The 22,100-nt window shown below is 35.8% G+C and overlaps 1 protein-coding gene across 2 annotated transcripts in view; it reads right to left on the reverse strand.

Annotated features, from left to right (window-relative positions):
* Positions 1-588: 588 nt before the first annotated feature.
* Positions 589-22,100, reverse strand: part of hace1 (HECT domain and ankyrin repeat containing E3 ubiquitin protein ligase 1) — a 44,818-nt gene continuing 23,306 nt past the window's right edge. For both annotated transcript variants that reach the window (XM_081388549.1, XM_081388550.1), the window contains 11 exons: positions 21,427-21,514; positions 19,122-19,233; positions 18,947-19,044; positions 13,461-13,548; positions 11,895-12,044; positions 10,832-11,028; positions 8,856-8,987; positions 3,673-3,771; positions 3,261-3,331; positions 2,143-2,256; positions 589-1,952 (listed from right to left, as the gene is read on the reverse strand). In XM_081388549.1, the coding sequence (XP_081244675.1) occupies positions 1,850-1,952; positions 2,143-2,256; positions 3,261-3,331; positions 3,673-3,771; positions 8,856-8,987; positions 10,832-11,028; positions 11,895-12,044; positions 13,461-13,548; positions 18,947-19,044; positions 19,122-19,233; positions 21,427-21,514 (1,252 nt within the window). In that variant the 3' untranslated portion in view covers positions 589-1,849. The remainder of the gene's footprint in view (positions 1,953-2,142; positions 2,257-3,260; positions 3,332-3,672; positions 3,772-8,855; positions 8,988-10,831; positions 11,029-11,894; positions 12,045-13,460; positions 13,549-18,946; positions 19,045-19,121; positions 19,234-21,426; positions 21,515-22,100) is intronic.

Below are 22,100 nucleotides of genomic sequence, written 5' to 3' on the forward strand. Positions count from 1 at the left end.
GTTCCATCGGCCTAAACTCAATGGGTTTTTGGTTAAATGCCTGAAAGATCAAGATATTTTTATGTATTATCCTACAGCAATCCTAAAAACACCTTGATTTTTTAAAAAGCTTTTGCTCGTCTTGCTCCGAGAAGAATGTCACGTGTTGTCAGCTTGTAATTTCATCATTTTATCGTGCTCTTGTAAGTTTTTAGGGAAAACTTTTTTTTTTTATGAAGAATGAAAGTTAACTTAATGATGGTGATGTTGAAGTCATGTGACCATGGTTTAGGTAGTTCATAGCCTACGTTTAGCTTTTTACTTCTGCCGATTATATCAAACTTCATTAAAGTTTGTGTTCAAGATTATCATGATGAAAAAAAAAAAATGTGTAAGAATCAAAAACATTTGTTGGACAGAGCTTAGTTTCTGCTATAATCCAAAAGATAATAAAAAATAAAAAAATCCTAGTGGTTTGTCGTAGAGGGAACCAGGTGATGCTGACTTCACGGCTGGCCGACAAAAATATGTCATCGCTTGTCATAGAAATGAATTATGCTTGTTGAAACCTGCTAAAATGGTTAAACACAAACAAATAATAGTTAGCTTCATTTGTAATAAAATCCATACTTTAATATTTTTGATGCCCACCTGTAATATCCAAAAGATTGTGCAGTTTACTCCGTTATTAAGTACAAAAACAACTTTGAATCCCAAATCATAATGATAAATTAGAATAAATAGATTTATAAATCTACATTTTCACTTTAATTCACAACCAATAGTAAAGATATTGTACATTCCTAAAATGATCCGACTTCCCTTTTCAAAATCATTTCTTGACATGTCCGTGTTTTACAAGAGGAAACTATGATTTGTTGGTGAGAATATTTGGCACACCCTGAACACATTATTTGATACTTTTACAGAATAACTTAATTGCACAGAAACCATTTAGACATAAATATAAAATAAAGAATTTTTGGACTATGATAACAACCCCATATATAACTAAATACATTTGAGTACATGAAAAATATATATGGCACAATAATCATAAGAGCAAAAAACAGTCAAGAACACTAAGTGAAAGTGTGCCACAAGAGACAAACACATCAATGCAACAGAAAAACAATTTTCAATAATGTGTTGACTTTATCAGCTATAAATATTCAACCATCTCACATGCATCCACACACACACACACACACACACACACGCAGCTGAAGCATGGCGTGAGTTAAACAGCATCAGATAGCTGAAATAATACAGCCTGGAATACAGTTATCAACGTAAAATAAAACTGACTTCTGCATGAATGAATGCAACAGGCCATAAGAGTGAATCTCATGAAACCGGTCAAGAACATATGCGGGTCACATTTCACCAACAAATTAAAAAAATATATATATTTAAATGCGTAGCCTATTTTATGACAAATTAGATTTTGTGGAAAAACATCAACAGCAAACCAAAAAAAGTCAAGTATTTATCTATCTTGGTAATTTATGCTGATTTTAATAAGAAAAAAGATGTATAATAGTAATGATTTTTGATGTAATACAGAAAACATGACTATTACAGCAATGGGAATATCTAACATTAATTGTAAAGGCCCTAAAAAGGCTCAATTTTCTTAATGCAAAATATAATTTGTTATTTCGAATTGATGGTGAAATGTGACCTGGACTTCCCTTCATACATGCACATCAGCCTCTGGAGTGTCATGATCTCATTTTCCACTGATGTCCTTGTCATAGACTCTACATTTAAAGGCTTTTGAATTGTAGTGTTGAAGAATCCCTGAACCGAGTCATGTGTGCGTTGTGTGTCCATACAGCAGAAGTCTCAGCAAACGCAAAAGCCTGCGTCACGCCATGGTGTATCCGTAACTCCCACAATGCAGTGCGACCAGCAAGCGATCACGCAGGACGTCCTTGCTGGGGTATTCTGGGAGTTTCAGCATGTTAATGCTGTGAAAACAGAGAGATAGGTAAGTGATGCTACATTGTGAGAGTCACACTGGTTTCATTACATGCACTTTATTTAGTTTTTTTGTTATTCTTTCTTCCTGGTCCCTGTCCTTCATCATCTATGTTATAAAGCATCTCAGAAACTCGAGAAGAGCCACAGTGCCCTCTAGTGCTCCGGTCTCACTCTCACCATGTGCTCGAGGTAGGCAGTAGGTTTGATGTGTAGGGCACAGCGGCGATAGTAAACTTCTGGAGACCACTGCCGCCCATCAGAAAAGCAAATCCTCCGTGAGGGACTCTTGAACTGATAGACGAAGAAAAAAGGGGTATTATGTTGCTGTTTGAGCCTGAAAAAGCTCTGCAAAGCTCCAGTTCTTCTCTATATCAGTGTCACTGTTTCTGAACTCCCTGAACGCCTCCATTGAATTATTTAAATGAGGAACACACAATATTCTTCATTTAAATAATTCATACGCAGAATAAAGGGGCGGGGCCTGGTTGAGTTAGTTATTAAACTGATGGTTTCTTAGATCAGTCTTAAATAGTGCAAATTAATAAATGTTCATGCATTTTTTCAGTATTTTCTGATTACTGTATCAGGGATTTACATCATTTGTAATTATATGAGGGTTATTATTACTATTGTACATAATAAGTGACTTTCCTCAAAAAAAAGGTATTTGTAGTCTATAAAATATTTTAAGCAAAGGGGAAAAAAAAACTATGGAACTTTTATTTTTTTATTATTTATTTTCATGTTTTTTTCTGCTATAACAAGGTTTAATTGTTTTGTGGGAGGGAAACGAAACGAAACTCTAAAATACACTATTTTAACAGGGAATAACTAATAGATATGCTATATGTTAACAATATTTCACAGTAATGTCAAGAAAATAAGATTTATGCAAAATGAAGGAGATTCTCAGACTGGTAAGAGACGAGCTGCAACAATGGAGAATCTGGGGAAATAATGTGTTTAACATTCAAGCATGAAAACCTGGTTTACTAGAACCCAAACACAACATCAAGAACATAATAATATATAACTATTTTAAATATATAACCAAAGCATTTTGCATGTAATGGATTTACAAAATATGCAACCATCCTTAAAATTGTGACACCAAAGAATTCTCCTTCTCCATTTTTCCCTCTTTTTCTCAGCCATTTTTTCTTTTAAGGCAGAAAATTTGGAGAGAGAGAAACTTAAAGCTTAGTTTGAGGAAGGAACTATTGCACCCTATAAGTGTCACAAGCTATTCCTGTTGTAAGTGCCTGAACACAGCATGAGGGAATATCCATACGTACCTTCCTGTAACAAACTGTAGGAGAAGGACTCTTTCTTCTTGAGTGAGATTTTCAACCACTTCCCAAAACCACTGCAACACACACACACACATGTAAGTCGGTGACCGTAGTCTGGCTGAAACAGGCTGGGCTATAGAATCACTGAAACTATAACACAGCAGATATTTGTGAACATACATTTTTGTGTATTGTTTTTAATCACTACAACATTGCAAACAAATACATAAAAGAGTGTAACAATTATTTTGTTCAGCCATTTACCCTTTACTACTGTTGCTATCTCTGACAAGTGCTCTCACTTTTAATAAATGTGTATACTGCGATGTGTAAAAATATACTGTTACAATTTTTTTTGTACAATCTTCCACCCCTTTGGAAGAGAATTATAGTTGTGCTAGTGCTGATGGGATACCTGTATCACCGGCTCCTGCAGGTCATAGCCACTAGTGTACTCTGTGTTCCTCTTCCAGTCCATCACATCGATTTCAGGCATGCCTGACAACAGCAGCTCCTACTCAAACACACACACACACACATTCAATCCCATCAAGTATCCGCAGCAGATAAACACACACACACAGAGGCTCTGATTTAGGCATTTCTAACACGGCCTAAGACTTTTAAAGAAACAGCTCTCTCAAAATATCAATATTTTAGAGACTGTTTAGGATTTTGTAGTGTGTTGTTACGGCAACAGTGTACTAGCATGTAACACCGCGTTCAAACCAGACGTGCCGCGACACACGATACAAGCCACCTTTTAATCTGAGTTTCTGTCCAAACCAGCCACGACGGCAATACGCGTCGATTCTATTTTAGAAATGTAAAGTATAAAGTATGACAATGATAATCTCGAGTACTGAATTTGTGCTTTATTTAATGTTAAAAAGAATTTAACGTGAGTTTGAATATCATTTTGCATGACCTTTGCAGCTATACTGAAAGCTGCAATGAATAATTTACCTTAGAAATTGAAAATAAATGAAAGTAAACAAAACAGTTTGAACTGTTAAACTCAGTTTACAAAGAAGAACAAACATGTGTATTCTTTGACAAAGATTGTTTCAGTCACTCAGTATGTATTTTTAATTTTTAATGTTAAAATTCTGTGGTTCCAAATGCAGTGCGCTTGCAGAGAGACTCCGCCCACACACTCTTCTGATTGGCTATGGTTTTTAATTGATTTGTTTGCGAGTGCAGTGCGCTTGCAGAGAGACTCCGCCCACACACTCTTCTGATTGGCTGTGGTTTTTAATTGATTTGTTTGCGAGTGCAGTGCGCTTGCAGAGAGACTCCGCCCACACACTCTTCTGATTGGCTGTGGTTTTTAATTGATTTTGTGGCGTCACATCCACTGATCTATAATGACTGGATAGCTCATGACGTCATAAACAGTGAAGCCACCGCGCCGCCATATTGGTATTCCCTAGTGAGCTCACGCGTTCTATTGAATCAATAGGAAATTTTATGATTTGACTGAAAAAACATTGACTAACGATGCACAGTTTTTAAATCTAAAGTCTCCCTGTACATTCTCACAACGCAAACATCCTAAGCATTTAAATGGGCATTTTAATTTGTTTAAAGTCGGAAATTTTTCCTGCTTATTAAAAAACGGCAATTTCTTTGCAAAAGGAATAAAAAGCTGTACGAGAACACTAGTCGGCCTTCACTGAAGAGCTATCTTCACAAGTAAGGAAAACAGTTTGATACTATTAATTAAATAGTGAAAGATAAAGACCTATATTTTTGTGAATTGGGGAATATTCAGGTGAATATTGTTTCGTAGCCACGAATTAATGATAATACCTTAGCACGTTATACTAATTTGTTCCCTCGTTTTATTATATTGTAGGTGTAGCCACGTTGTAATTCGTTAAGTCAAATTGAGGGAGGGAATTAGTTAATCACGACGAATTATTTAGATCAGTGGATTATTTAGACAAGTGATGATGTAACTGACCATTACATGGTAACTTGCATATTACGTACCCCGGTAATATATCATGCTGCGCCGCGTTATCGATTAGGCAGAACAATCCTTCCATCCACCATAGATAATTTTTCAAATTGCTTATCGGATCTGTCTCAGCTGCTGCCTGAACCCAAACAAACAGATGAACTAGACGAACTAACCAGCACTATGAGCACCGTTCTCTCTGGAAAATGGGATATTGTTGCACCTATGAGACTAAAAAAGGTCAGAGAGAAAATTAAAGCACCATGGTACAACAATACTACTCGTGTTCTAAAGAGAGAAACCCGTAATTTAGAGCGTAAATGGAAACAAACTAATTTAGAGGTTTTTAGAATCGCTTGGAAAGACAGTACGTCACGCTATAAAAAGGCCCTAAAAGCGGCCAGGGCTGAGCATCTCCGCAAACTAATAGAAAATAACCAAAACAATCCTAGGTTCTTATTTAACACCGTGGCTAGACTAACAAATAAACAAGCGTCACCTGAACAAAATATTCCGTTACAGTTTAGTAGTAATGATTTCATGAATTTTTTCACTGAGAAAATAGAAAACATCAGATCCACAATTGTAAACGTTCAATCTTCAATCGCGCCTTATAATTCAGCCTCGATTATCACCCCGCAAGAACAATTACAGTGCTTTACAACTATAGAACAAAAAGAGTTAAATAAATTTATCATTTCCTCTAAAACAACAACATGTTTATTAGATCCCATACCAACTAAACTATTGAAAGAAGTGTTACCTATAGTGGAAGAGCCTCTCCTCAATATTATTAACTCGTCTTTATCTTTAGGTCATGTTCCAAGAACATTTAAATTGGCAGTTATAAAACCACTAATTAAGAAACCACAATTAGACCCAAATAACCTAGCAAATTATAGACCCATTTCAAATCTTCCTTTTATGTCCAAAATATTAGAAAAAGTTGTGTCTGCCCAACTGGGCTCTTTCTTGCAAGAAAATGACACCTATGAAAAGTTTCAGTCTGGATTCAGGCCGCATCATAGCACTGAAACTGCGCTCGTTAAAATCACAAATGATTTACTTTTAGCTTCTGACCAAGGCTGTATCTCAATACTAGTTTTACTTGATCTTAGTGCTGCGTTCGATACTATAGATCACACAATACTCTTAGATCGGCTACAAAACTATACCGGTGTTCAAGGACAAGCATTAAGCTGGTTCAGATCATACCTATCTGACCGCTACCATTTTGTCTATTTAAACGGAGAAAAATCGATCATAACTCCAGTAAACTATGGAGTGCAGCAAGGATCTGTGTTAGGCCCTCTATTATTCTCAATATATATGCTGCCACTTGGAAATATTATAAGGAAACATGGAATTAGTTTCCATTGTTATGCTGATGACACTCAACTATATATTTCATCACGGCCGGATGAAAACGCTAAATTATCCAAATTGACAGAGTGTGTTAAAGATATAAAAGATTGGATGACGCACAATTTTCTTTTATTAAATCCAGATAAGACAGAGGTAATACTTATCGGTTCAAAAAACCGCCCACAAAACCTCCTTCAATACAACTTTAACATAGTAGGGTGTCCTGTTACTTTATCCTCTACAGTAAAAGACCTGGGTGTTATATTAGATTGTAACTTGTCTTTTGAAAATCATATTTCATATGTTACAAAAACAGCCTTTTTTCACCTTAGAAATATTGCTAAATTACGTAACATGCTATCTGTTTCTGATGCAGAAAAGCTAGTTCATGCATTCATGACCTCGAGACTAGATTACTGTAATGCTTTATTAGCTGGTTGTCCTGCATCCTCAATAAACAAGCTACAGTTAGTCCAAAATGCCGCCGCTAGAGTTCTTACTAGATCAAGAAAGTTTGACCATATAACACCAATTTTATCATCACTACATTGGTTACCTATAAAGTTCCGTATTAATTACAAGGTATTGCTACTGACTTATAAAGCCCTAAACGGCTTAGCTCCAGTTTATTTAACGGATCTTCTATCGCCATATAATCCATCGCGCTCTTTAAGATCACTAAATTCGAGGCTTCTGGTCATACCTAGGATATCCAGATCCACCAAAGGAGGGAGAGCATTTTCACATTTAGCACCAAAACTCTGGAATAGCCTTCCTGATACTGTTCGTTGCTCAGATTCGCTCTCCCAGTTTAAAACTAGATTAAAGACGCATCTCTTCAGCCAGGCATTCATATAATATTTTAATCTTACAGTTAAATCCGGTCTCTACTTCATAAACGCCAGAGGAGAACTGGCCCCCGACTGAGCCTGGGTTCTCCCAAGGTTTTTTTTTCTCCATTAGGTCACCTAATGGAGTTTTTCGGTTCCTTGCCACTGTTGCCTTTGGCTTGCTCAGTTGGGGATACTTAATTTGATTAATCGATTCAACAGTGCTATTGATCTGCATTACCAAACGTGGATGTTTTACACCAGAAACATACACTGATGTGCTATTTTATTTAATACTGTGAAGCTCCTTTGATACAATCTGTATTGTGAAAAGCGCTATATAAATAAAGTTGACTTGACTTGACTTGACTTGACAGGGCGCATAAGAACAAGTAGAGAGAGAGAGAGAGCCCCGGTCACACACTCATCGCCTTCAAACAACACAAGCGCTGTATTTGCTCTCTCTCCCTCGCGCGCATATCAACATCAATTGACACAATACAGTAAAAGGTCGGTAGACCAATTGTGTTTTATAGATTAGTAGTTTGTTCATATAAAGTGTTTGATTAGCAAGTACATGTTCAGGAAATGCATAATACAAATTGTATGGGTTAATGTAACGGTAAACGGACTCTGCACGAAGCTCTTTTGAAGCTGTCAAATGGTGTCGCTATTGGACACTTAATTGTGATTACTGCTGCTCTGAGGTTTCTTATAGGCTACTGTTGACTGTTTTATCGTTGTTTTTTTGAAGAAGCGGCAGCTCTTGCCTCGGAGAAAACAACACGGGCATAGCGACAATTTTGCATATAAATTACTACTTATAGGGCTTGAATTACAACCTGTGGGCAGTTTTTCCTACATCCTTTTGTGAATGTCGTTTTACACTTGTGTGCTGCACAGCGGGTCATCTTAAAAGTGCCGTCGGAGCTACCAATCTCTGTATAACGGGCGTTGGAGCCCTCTGCTGGTAGGGAATCGTAAGATGGCCGCTCGAACACTACCGGTGGCTTCACTGCCTAGTGGCAGTTTAGAACGTCATGAGCTATCCAGTCATTATATAGATCAGTGGTCACATCTTGTTTAGACAGACAAATTGCTTGTCGCTGGAATCGCATCGCGTCTGGTTAAGAAACCATGTGTCGATTCGTTTACTTGTGCATTCACAGCAACAGCAGTGCAAATGCAAGTGGTAATATGTTTATGTTGTGGATTAATCTTATATATACAGGATGTGTTTGACAGAACTCATTAACCTGCTGATGTCACTGCTCTATCGTCTTAATCCACACTACAAAACATACTATGATTTTTTTTTTCTTCAGTGAGCACAGGAGAGAAACACAGCAGAGAGAAACTCCAAATGAAAACTGCAACATGAGAATATAAAGAGATCTTTGCAGGAGTCTCATGCAGAGATGAGAGGAGGAATCCACTGACCAGCTCATATTCATCAAAGAGCTGAATGAGCGAGGGAAGGATGAAAGTGTGAAAGCCCTGCAGGAAAGCATTGATCTGAGGCTGAATGGCTCGGGTCATCCTGAGCTCCGTCACCAGCTGCACATACTCCTCCTGACACACACAGAAACAGCACAAATCAAACCATCACTCGCTCCGTCACCACCATCGAGACAGCGCTTTGTACTCTTGGGGGACTGCAATGAGGACGAATACCACTAACAAAAAAACTCTTGTAAATGATTTAAACTGCTTTCTGAAAATTACAATTCATCTTTTTTCTAAAGTACCTTTGATTTCATGTGTGAACGTTTTTAATGAGGGACATTATTTAAAGCATGATGGTTACAAAGAGACACGACTAGCTTCAAATGGAATGAATATTAACTAGCCTGGAAACTGGCTCATCTTACCCCAATGTTCCCTTACAGATGATTCCAAAGGTTTGATGTAGACATGCCACAAATATGTTTTTAGTAACAACTAAAACGGTAACACTACAATAAGGTTCATTAGTTACTTAACTAACATGAACTAACACTGAGCAATACATTTGTTACAGTATTTATTAATCTTTGCTAATGTTAGTTAATAAAAATACAGCGGTTCATTGTTTGTTCATGTTAGTTCACAGTGCATTAACTAATGTTAACAAATACAACCTTTGATTTTAAAGGGGTCATATAATGGTACATGCACTTTTACAAGTTGATTGCACTGAAATGTGTGTTGGCAGTGCCTGTACACAACCATCATAAAATGATAAAAATCCATCCAGTGGTTTTTTTAATCTCCTTATATGTTTCACCCTCTCTCAAATCAAGCCGTTCAATTTTGTGACGTCACAAAATCGACGCCCCTCCCACGATTGTTGATTGACAGCAGCGTTTCAACACAGACCCGCCCTCGCTTGTGAGCGAGCTGTCAATCATAGTCCGCGTGTCATTGTTGATACGCTGGAGCACTGTCTATGAGCAGAATGGCGTCTAAGCGATGGTGGTGTTCTGTTCTTGGGTGTAATAATGAACACAGCATCATTCTGATGTTCCTAAATCCAAACCGCTGAAGACACAGTGGCTGAGTTTGTTTTCGAAGGGAATATTCCCCACGATCAGTGTCCATGCTTTCATGTTTGCGCGAATCATTTCACACACCAGACTGCTTTACACACGAGGATCAGTAAAGCTGGTTTTGCTAAGAAGCTGCTCCTGAAAAAAGGATCGGTACCAACTATCCGTGTTCCTGCTGCACCTCCAGAAGAACTGAAGTGAGTGTAACGTTTTATTAACCTTTATATTAATCTTTGAAAATCGCTTGCACGCTTCACGATGGATGCAGCTATTTTTTCACTCAGGGTACATTACGGCATGTTTTCTATGTACGACGTTCTCAATATAATTCATAATCCCACGTTTATAATGAACAACGTGTTATAGTTATTGTGTTATTGTGTTACGGTGTATGCACAGAACAGTGGGGCGGGGCGAGCAAAGCTCATTATCATTTAAAGACACATGCACTTAAACGGCGTGCTGAAAACAGCTGTTTTTAAACAGGTAAAATGAGTGTTTTCTTACAATGCTAATGAGAATTTTTAATTAAAGTATATTACAAACTTTTCATTTAGACCCTAAAGAATCATATTAGCTTGTACAAAAATGGTATTATATGACCCCTTTAATAACGTATTAGTAAATGTTGAAATTAATATGAACTAAGATTAATAAATGCTGTAGAAGTATTGTTCATTCTTAGTTCATGTTAACTACGGTAGTTAACTAATGTAAACTAATGAACCTTATTGTAAAGTGTTACCATTTTAACCAACTGCTATTTTCCGCAAATAAATGCTCTAAAAGACAAATCAGAATTTCTCTCGACTCACATATACATATAGTTTACTTGACTATAAAAGAGAACCGAGACAACTGAAAACAATGACAGTATATATATATTACCTTGTTGTCTTGTGTGACCTGAATGGCAGTTCCTCCTGGTTTGAGCGGGAACTCTTCCATGTTTCCGAACACATCCGTCTCCACAGAAAAGGTGAGCTCGAGGCCAAGGTCACTGATGTCATTGTCCAGGATCCACTGCAGGTTTTTGGCGTACTCTGGGTCAATGGACGACACATCCTGATAGCTCACTGGGATGCCTGCAGAGATCACACACAAAACACATTTTAACTCGTGATGCGTGTATCAGACACTCTTGTTTACATGCACATACTCTTGATCAGTGTGTGGCTTATTGGGTACATGATGCATATGACAATTTCTGATTCTTGTGCTTGTAATCATGTGCAATGACAATGACCATAAGGGGACTAAATGTTTAGTTAGCGGCCATTCAGAACGTCTACTAGCCCTCAAAAAAGATATAAACCAGATTAACTACGTCACAGCTTTTTATATATTATATGTATACAATAAACATGATTTCATACATTAATTTCTTATTCAAACAAAATCCTGTCATCCAGCATCTCCTCCCTTTCTCTTTCATCCTCATCACCAACAATGTGTTTTAGATGGACAGATCAATACAGCACATCGAATATCCAAAAATGTAGGATGTTGGAAAATAACAATGTCTGTTAATCAAAAGCTTTTTAATCTTCGCTATTGCTTCAATGCAAATGAAGGGAACCGTTATGTGTTGTGTAGTGATGTCTGTGTTCAAGTAAGTTAAATATGTGCAGATTCTGCTCAATAATCAAAATCTGCGCAGATTTGGCTTACACAATCTTCCCCCGCAGAGTAAACATAACAAGTAACACGCCAATTTGGCTCGTGATTTGACAGCGTTACCCGCCACAGTCGATTTTTACCCGCATTTGGCGGTGTTAATTTCAAACCCTGATGACCATGTGTTGAGTTCACTCACTTGATTAAAGCGTATCAAGCATGTCTATACAAGTTCATCTGTACACATATGCATGCGAGAACAAGTTCAACAAACAGAATCAATGTAAAAAGAAATGTGCTGATTCAGAGAGACTCTGAGAGTGGAGTGTGTTACCCAGTATGTGCTTGTAAAAGGAGCGTGTGAAGTAGATGTTCACCAGCTGTCGATGATAGAGAGCCAGACCCAGGATTTGACCAGCAAACCGGAAGTAGTTCAGATGGTCTGGATTTACAGAGGAATTACTGTTGGGTTGAAACGTGGTACCTGTAAATGAAAAGAAAAATACTAATAATCCATGCACACACATGCAAAACACATATATAAATATTTAAACACAACACAGTGTATCTGAGAAGGGAAGGGAATGTTATCTATTTCCGCATAAATCCCGGAGGAGATGATTCTTCTGAAGGCCGGTTCCCTCTAGCCAATATCTCTTTGCTGATTTGAAGTCATTCATTTAAAGACTGAGCCAATCCCTGCGTGTGGCACATCTCTCAGCGGGTGATGATGATGTCCTCAGCCAATCCCTGCTGAGTTCATGGTCTTCAGACCCTCAGACAACATCAAGCTGCCCTTTGACAGAGACCGAAGAGCTTTCCCCCACACTGAGAGAAGCCTTCTCTGTCTCGTCTGGCTCAGATCACCCCCAGCAAGCAAAAGCCGTCATTTCACCGTCTCCGTTAACTATAGACCCGATATAGTCCGGCTATGAGTAACACACTTCTAGCCAAAATAACCCTGAATTTGGTCACATGTCGTTTTTGCCAGAATAACTTGTGAGCATGATTATACTGTAAGCAAAGTCAACAGTGATTACACTGTGTTTGGTTTCATTTCTTCACTCATTTGATTTCTTTGTGATCTAATTGATGACTAGTCTATTCTTTGAATATGGTTTAGACGTCTATTAAACTTTCTCTGACAGCCCAAATTCTGCCTTGTTTTAGCCTAGACGTCAGGGCTGTGTTTGGACGCTGTTAGATGTCTTTTAAACGCAGAATAGCTTGCTGGGCCAGATCAGCTCCAAACTATTCCCTCTTCAAGAGCAACATGGCAAAAGCAGACTCTTCCCTGGTGATTGTTCAATCCAGTGGGTTTTCCTGCACTTGTATTTTTATCCACCTCATTTTTAACGTAAGAGCGGGAGCGGACATTTGTAACTTCAATTTGTCAAACCTTCCGGTCTCATCGCTTCCAGTTATTTGAGCTGTGCTAAAACTGTCTGTCATGCTGCTTGCTAATGCAAGCTGTTATTTGTTATATATTCTTAAATGTATTATTGCACACGCTGGTTTGTAGCGCAAATAATTTTTTCATTTAAAGGCATTTTGTTATTCCTCAAGGCTAATGAATCGGAAATCACAGAAAATAGCTTCCACTTCCACTTCACAAAATGAGGTGGATGGAATGTAAATGTTTTTTCATTGAAACTAAACATGTACATAGAATATGTATGTCCGTAAAAAATCAAATCCATATCACACCCATTCAAAGGGGAACTTTATGAATTGCATCCTTATTTTTTTCTTTACACTTGTCCATGTCAACTGATGAGTGTTACAGACAGAAGAGAAGATATTTCAGTAGAGCAGCTGGCCAATATGAAGTTGGCTAGCGGGATCCTGACAGGGGAGACGTACATTTGAACTGCTGCATTTTAGAGATGATGTCACTTACCATCGGCAGATTGTGTAAACAGCGCGTAGTCCGGGTTGATGATCTCATTGGACAGAATGTCAAACCACTCTCTGACCACACCCTGACCCTGAAAAAAAGACAGAATAAAGATGTTCATGACATCAACCCTAGATCTTACGGAAGCTTGTTTCTGACACACAAAAAAAGAGGTAATTGCTTTTTATCTCACAATTCTGACATTTTTTCTCAAAATTGCGAGTTTACATTTCGGTATTGCGTGTTATAAAGTCATAATTGTGTGTTATAAAGTCAGAATTGCGTGTTATAAAGTCAGAATTGCGAGAAATAAAGTCAGAATTGTGTGTTATAAAGTCAGAATTGTGTGTTATAAAGTCAGAATTGCGAGAAATAAAGTCAGAATTGTGTTATAAAGTCAGAATTGTGTTATAAAGTCAGAATTGTGTTATATAGTCAGAATTGTATTATAAAGTCAGAATTGTGTTATAAAGTCAGAATTGTGTTATAAAGTCAGAATTGTGTGTTATAAAGTCAGAACTGTGTTATAAAGTCAGAATTATATTATAAAGTCAGAATTGCAAGAAATAGTCAGAATTGTATTATAAAAAAACAGAATTGCGAGAAATAAAGTCAGAATTTTATTATAAAGTCATAATTGTGAGATAAAGTCATAATTGTGTTATAAAGTCAGAATTGTGTGTTATAAAGTCAGAACTGTGTGTTATAAAGTCAGAACTGTGTGTTATAAAGTCAGAATTGTATTATAAAGTCAGAATTGTATTATAAAGTCAGTATTGTATTATAAAGTCAGAATTGTGTTATAAAGTCAGAATTGTGTTATAAAGTCAGAATTGTGTGTTATAAAGTCAGAACTGTGTGTTATAAAGTCAGAATTGTATTATAAAGTCAGAATTGCAAGAAATAAAGTCAGAATTGTATTATAAAAAGACAGAATTGCGAGAAATAAAGTCAGAATTTTATTATAAAGTCATAATTGTGAGATAAAGTCATAATTGTGTTATAAAGTCAGAATTGTGTGTTATAAAGTCAGAACTGTGTGTTATAAAGTCAGAATTGTATTATAAAGTCAGAATTGTGTTATAAAGTCAGAATTGTGTTATATAGTCAGAATTGTGTGTTATAAAGTCAGAACTGTGTTATAAAGTCAGAATTGTATTATAAAGTCAGAATTGCAAGAAATAAAGTCAGAATTGTATTATAAAAAGACAGAATTGCGAGAAATAAAGTCAGAATTTTATTATAAAGTCATAATTGTGAGATAAAGTCATAATTGTGTTATAAAGTCAGAATTGTGTGTTATAAAGTCAGAACTGTGTGTTATAAAGTCAGAATTGTATTATAAAGTCAGAATTGTGTTATAAAGTCAGTATTGTATTATAAAGTCAGAATTGTGTTATAAAGTCAGAATTGTGTTATAAAGTCAGAATTGTGTGTTATAAAGTCAGAACTGTGTGTTATAAAGTCAGAATTGTGTTATAAAGTCAGAATTGTGTTATATAGTCAGAATTGTGTTATAAAGTCAGAATTGTGTGTTATAAAGTCAGAACTGTGTTATAAAGTCAGAATTGTATTATAAAGTCAGAATTGCAAGAAATAAAGTCAGAATTGTATTATAAAAAGACAGAATTGCGAGAAATAAAGTCAGAATTTTATTATAAAGTCATAATTGTGAGATAAAGTCATAATTGTGAGATAAAGTCAGAATTTTATTATAAAGTCATAATTGTGAGATAAAGTCATAATTGTGAGATAAAGTCATAATTGTGTTATAAAGTCAGAATTGTGTGTTATAAAGTCAGAACTGTGTGTTATAAAGTCAGAATTGTATTATAAAGTCAGAATTGTGTTATAAAGTCAGAATTGTGTGTTATAAAGTCAGAACTGTGTGTTATAAAGTCAGAATTGTATTATAAAGTCAGAATTGTGTTATAAAGTCAGAATTGTATTATAAAGTCAGAATTGTGTGTTATAAAGTCAGAACTGTGTGTTATAAAGTCAGAATTGTATTATAAAGTCAGAATTGTGTTATAAAGTCAGAATTGTGTTATAAAGTCAGAATTGTGTTATAAAGTCAGAATTGCGAGAAATAAAGTCAGAATTGTATTATAAAGTCAGAACTGTGTGTTATAAAGTCAGAATTGTATTATAAAGTCAGAATTGTGTGTTATAAAGTCAGAATTGTATTATAAAGTCAGAATTGTGTGTTATAAAGTCAGAATTGTGTGTTATAAAGTCAGAACTGTGTGTTATAAAGTCAGAATTGTATTATAAAGTCAGAATTGTGTTATAAAGTCAGAATTGTGTTATATAGTCAGAATTGTATTATAAAGTCAGAATTGTGTTATAAAGTCAGAATTGTGTGTTATAAAGTCAGAATTGTGTGTTATAAAGTCAGAATTGTGTGTTATAAAGTCAGAACTGTGTTATAAAGTCAGATTTGTATTATAAAGTCAGAATTGCAAGAAATAAAGTCAGAATTTTATTATAAAGTCATAATTGTGAGATAAAGTCATAATTGTGTTATAAAGTCAGAATTGTGTGTTATAAAGTCAGAACTGTGTGTTATAAAGTCAGAATTGTATTATAAAGTCAGAATTGTGTTATAAAGTCAGAATTGTGTGTTATAAAGTCAGAACTGTGTGTTATAAAGTCAGAATTGTGTTATAAAGTCAGAATTGTATTATAAAGTCAGAATTGTGTTATAAAGTCAGAATTGTGTTATAAAGTCAGAACTGTGTGTTATAAAGTCAGAATTGTGTTATAAAGTCAGAATTGTGTTATAAAGTCAGAATTGTGTTATATAGTCAGAATTGTGTTATAAAGTCAGAATTGTGTGTTATAAAGTCAGAACTGTGTTATAAAGTCAGAATTGTATTATAAAGTCAGAATTGCAAGAAATGAAGTCAGAATTTTATTATAAAGTCATAATTGTGAGATAAAGTCATAATTGTGAGATAAAGTCAGAATTTTATTATAAAGTCATAATTGTGAGATAAAGTCATAATTGTGAGATAAAGTCATAATTGTGTTATAAAGTCAGAATTGTGTGTTATAAAGTCAGAACTGTGTGTTATAAAGTCAGAATTGTATTATAAAGTCAGAATTGTATTATAAAGTCAGAATTGTGTTATAAAGTCATTGTATTATAAAGTCAGAATTGTATTATAAAGTCAGAATTGTGTTATAAAGTCAGAATTGTATTATAAAGTCAGAATTGTGTGTTATAAAGTCAGAACTGTGTGTTATAAAGTCAGAATTGTATTCTAAAGTCAGAATTGTGTTATAAAGTCAGAATTGTGTTATAAAGTCAGAATTGCGAGAAATAAAGTCAGAATTGTATTATAAAGTCAGAACTGTGTGTTATAAAGTCAGAATTGTATTATAAAGTCAGAATTGTGTGTTATAAAGTCAGAATTGTGTGTTATAAAGTCAGAACTGTGTGTTATAAAGTCAGAATTGTATTATAAAGTCAGAATTGTGTGTTATAAAGTCAGAATTGTGTGTTATAAAGTCAGAACTGTGTGTTATAAAGTCAGAACTGTGTGTTATAAAGTCAGAACTGTATTATAAAGTCAGAATTGCGAGAAATAAAGTCAGAATTGTGTGACATAAAGTCGCAATTGTGATATAAAAAGTCGCAATTATCTTTTATAATGTTTTATTCTGTGGCGGAAACAAGCTTCCATAAGATCCTTGCATCAAAACCCCAGAGATAAAAAATAATCTAAAATCTTGTCAAATAGCCAATACACGCACAAATATAGAAGACTCTTGATGCATAGCAAGTTAATGCCGCCTTCACTGATAGTGTTCACATTTGGCAGGTTTGGTTGGATTAAAACGAACTCTGCTGTGATTGCTTTGTGCGGTTCATCTGAATAAGTGCCAGTTTTTAGTGGAGTAAAATCTAGCAATAATATATTTGGGTCATAATGCCAGATTGAAAAGCCTAAAAGGGACAATCCAGCCAAAAAAAGTCAAATTCTGTCATCATTTACTCACTCTCAAGCTGTTCCAAACCTGTTAGTTTCTTTGTTCTGCTAAACACAAAGGAAGATATTTTGAAGAATGTTAGTAACCAAGCAGTCGATGAACCCCAGTGATCTCCATAATGGAAATCACTGGTGCCACACAACTGTTTGGATACCAACATTCTTCAAAATATCTTCTTTTGTGTTTAGCAGAACAAAGAAACATATACAGGTTTGTGAGTTTTAAAATATATTAACCCTTTAGAACCGGCTGTGTCGTCGCAGACACATACCAGCAAGCTGTATTCATTTTACCCTAACTCTTCACTTCCCTAACTCTTCAACCGTTTGCACTATCAAAACCATTCAAATTGCCCCTGACAGTAGACAACACACACTTTTCTGCAATAAACGGCTTATTACGGTAATTTCAGCAAATGTTCCGTCAGCAAATGACAGCAGCTTTCTGGCAGAGCGGGAAGGAAGGATTTGAACAGAGAGATAGGAAGCGCGGCAGGTTAGAGTGTTTTGGATTGCATAAAATAATAAAAGAAACGAACAAATACACGGCGAAAGAAGTGGTAGCAGAATAGGGGATTGGGATGATTTTTAAAGAAACTTGGGAGGCGGATAGCGTTACTCTTTCATGTATCTTAGCATGTAGTGTGTGCATGTGTATGTGTGCATGCCTAGTATGAATGCATGCATGTGTATGTGTGCGCCTATGAAAAAAAAGTGTCCTAAATGAAAACTGTGCAACCCAAGACTTGTATATATGTATTATATACAAAAAAGACTTATATATATATTATAGTTAATTTTTCAAGTAAAAGTGTTCGTTCGTGATTTTTCTGTTTTTTTTTTTCTAAATAAAAATCTGTAAATTTATTCTCGTTTTTTTGTTTTTTTTTGTCTATTTAAATTCTATTTGCAAACTCACCACACACAATAATGGTCAATAACTGTTATTTGTTGAAAGCTAATCTTTTTCTGAAAAAGATGAGACCTTGCACATGATGATAGCACATTGTTTTAGAATTTTACAGTCAAAAAATCTAAATATTTTAGCTTCAGGTTCTAAAGGGTTAATATTAAATGATGAGAGAATTAAAAAATTTTGTCCGAATTATCAACCAATCTGATGTGCGTGATCCGAATGATGATTGTGATTGGATAGGAAGGGTGGTGTAGACCTGGAATAATCCGTTCCACAGGAGGAAAAATGATTAGGCAAACGCTTGAATCCGACTATCTTTTCAAAAGGATACATTTGCATCCAGTGGAGGAGACCGAATATTACTAAATATTGGCTATAAAGCTCTTGCTGTTGCAATTTTGTTGTTGCCATTATGATACTTTTACCACTCTGCATTGTGCCAAACACCACCACTTAACTGTGGTAGAATCAGTGTAACGAGGCCTCGTTTGGTTTGTGGTTTACTCTCTTTTGACAGGGCTGCATGTCTGAAAGTGCCAAAAGATTTCAGATAAAGACATACAGATAAACAAGCTTACCATTCCCTCTTCACCGTGGAACCGCACGGCAATGCCTTGTTTGAGTTTCTCGTTGGAGGACTTAGACACAACCTCACAGCTGCTGCGGAATATAGAGTCTGAAAGAAGAAGATGAAAACATGAATCAAGGAAATATGAAGGATCCTTTTAACAGATAATGTGGAAATTCTTCTACCTCTGTGAACAAGAAGAATATCATTTTCATTAACCGGCCGGTGAACCATATCTGAGTCCGGCTGTCCGGCCAGGAGATGTTCGTAAAACCACTCACACCTGTCTTTAAATGGCTGAGGAAGAGAGATAAACAAAGACCCGTTAAACACGATGACGATCATTACGTCTAGATGTCACAGATCAAGTCTTAGGCCAGAAACAGCTGAACACTTGAACAATGCAATGCAAGCACACAGCAGGTCAAACTAGGGCTGCATGATATATCCTTTTAGCATCGCTATCGCGGTTACGAAGAGTCACATGATCGCAGGATGTGCCATGTTAAGAACAGGGATCATAGCTAATCTGTACAGACCAGGCACCACGGTTCAAAACGCACATGACTCTTGGATTAATCGCAGAGTTTAACCATCATAGAGCGAACGTTCATCATTTTCATGTGTTTTAAGTCCTGTCAGTTTAAACATTCAAGTGCTTTTAACCCATTCAAGCACACAGAGCAGCACGCAAACACTGATTTCTCGTCTATTTGTAATTGAACGGACACATAGACGCAAACTTATGATAAAAATGCCCGTCTCAGTGAGCCCGTCTCCTCAAAAGAGAAAGAAAACTGATTCGTATCATTATCTTGGATCCGTGCATTCGGTCTTGAAGTGACAGCAGCCTAATAAACCTGTTGCTGTCTGTGTCATTATTGTTAATCGAAGAACTAAATACAAAGTCAAGTCACCTTCATTTATATAGCGCTTTTTACAATATAGACTGTTTCAAAGCAGCTTTACAGTGATTATTGGTAATTAATGCAACAGATTGTTTAGACTGTGCAGCAGATCTAGAGGACAGTCACTGTCCAGCTTAAGTAAGTTTTGATTGATTCATTTCTGTTGTAAAATTTTTTTCAACGTTTTCAGCTGAAAACAGAAAACTTCAATGCGTTCTGGCCGTTCATTTACACGACAACAGTGTTTTGGTGGCCTGAGAACGTACACTTTGAGGGAGGTTTCATAGTGCAAGTTTTTGAAAACGGGTTTTGAAAGCGATGCCGTTATCGTCTCCGTGTAAACTTCAAAAACGTGAATGTCACTTCTTTCCAAAGTGGCACTGCCTATTACTTATCTGGCCTGCATAATACAGCCACGGATCCGTGTGAACGGGAATCATTTTGATAATGTTTTCAGAGGAAAAAACGTGAAATTAAAAAACTTTGAACAAAAACAAAAAGAAAATCACTTTTGTAGCTGTAACTAAGATTAATTATATTTAATTTATGCAGTGAAGACTATGCAGTGTTATTTAACATTTAATTCAATTTCTGTCCCTGAATACTGTTAGGCTAACCTGAAAAACATAAAGCACTTTATTTCATTTTTATCTTTCTTCTATTGTATTCATCTGAATTAAATTTTACAAAACAAGTGAGTGCTGTGGTTAAAAGTAGTTTCTACTACTTAAGACTGATAGCGAAAATGAAACCTATGCTCTCATCGAGGGATTTGGAGACACTCATCCATGCTTTTATACTATCTAGATTGGACTATTGTAACGTGATATATTTGGGACTCTCTTAGTCATTGCTGAACCGATTGCAGCTGGTTCAAAATGCCGCTGCCAGACTATTGACCAATACGAGAAAGAGTGATAGAATCACCCCAATTCTAACATCCCTTCAATGGCTACCTATCAGATTTCGGATCGATTTCAAGACTTTAACATTCATTTTTAAAATTTTAAATGATCTCGCACCCTCCTATCTATCTGATCTTATTATTTTGCACCAGCCAGTAAAGAATCTGAGATCGGCAGATAAATTATTGCTCCGGGTACCGCGGTCCCGACTCAAGCAAAAAGGTGATGGAGCCTTTTCGATAGCCGGTCCTAGGTTATGGAATTCCTTACCTCTTGCATCCGCTCCATCCCCACGTTGCATTCTTTTAAAACGGCTTTAAAGAAGCACTTTTATAGTTTGGCATTTAATTCCGACCCAGGAGAGACCTAAATATATTAATTTTATGTTGTTATGTTTTGTATTCTCTTTGTTTGGTTTTATTGATGGAATTGTACAGCACTTTGGGCTGCACTTGAGGCAGTAGAAATGTGCTATTTAAAAAACTAAACTAAACTAAACTAAACTAAACTAAACTTCATCTATGCTTGTAATTTGTTTGTTATTTTCCATGCAGATTCACTCCACCTACAGAATCACCTCAATCATTCTAGACTGATTAATTCTTTCCAAATAGAGCTTTATTCAAATCATCTTCTTTTCCCTAAAGTTGTTCAGTTTCAGGATTCATCATGCTTACCTGGCCTTTGATAATATGCATGAAGCGAGACATGAGTTCAGGACATTCCAGCAGGAAGTGGAAGTGGTTGAAGATTATTTTGGGATTCCTGGGAATAATGAAAGAGCAATTGTTAGAAAGTGTTTTAAAAGTATAGGGCAACACATACGCTCACCGCTAGCCATAGAGTAAAGTTTAAAGGTATAGTTCACCTGCAAATTAAACTCCATTCAGGCATATCTAGTAAAGTGTAATTTATTCCTGCGATCAAAGCTTAATTTACTCCAGTCTTCGGTGTCACATGATCCTTCAGAAATCATTCTGATATGATGATTTGATGCTCAAAAAAACATTTATGATTGTTTTGCTGCTTCAGATTTTTGTGGAAACTGATGAACTTTAATGAACAAAAAGACCAAAAGAACAACATTTATTTGAAATAGAATCTTTTGTATCATTATAAATGTCTTTAATGTCACTGATCAACTGAACGCGTCCTTGATGAATAAAATGTATAATTTCTTTAAAAAAAAAAAAAATAAAAAAAAATCTTCCTGACCCCAAACTCTTGAAAGTCATGTCGACGAGTTTTATGATATTGCTTTTGTGTTTTTTAAGAGCTTGTCAGATGCTGTCACTATGAACATTCAGTGTATAGAAAAAGATATGCATGAAGATTATTTAAAATGTTCTTT

This window comes from Scardinius erythrophthalmus, assembly GCF_964197995.2.
Source record: "Scardinius erythrophthalmus genome assembly, chromosome: 16".
Taxonomy (NCBI): domain Eukaryota; kingdom Metazoa; phylum Chordata; class Actinopteri; order Cypriniformes; family Leuciscidae; genus Scardinius; species Scardinius erythrophthalmus.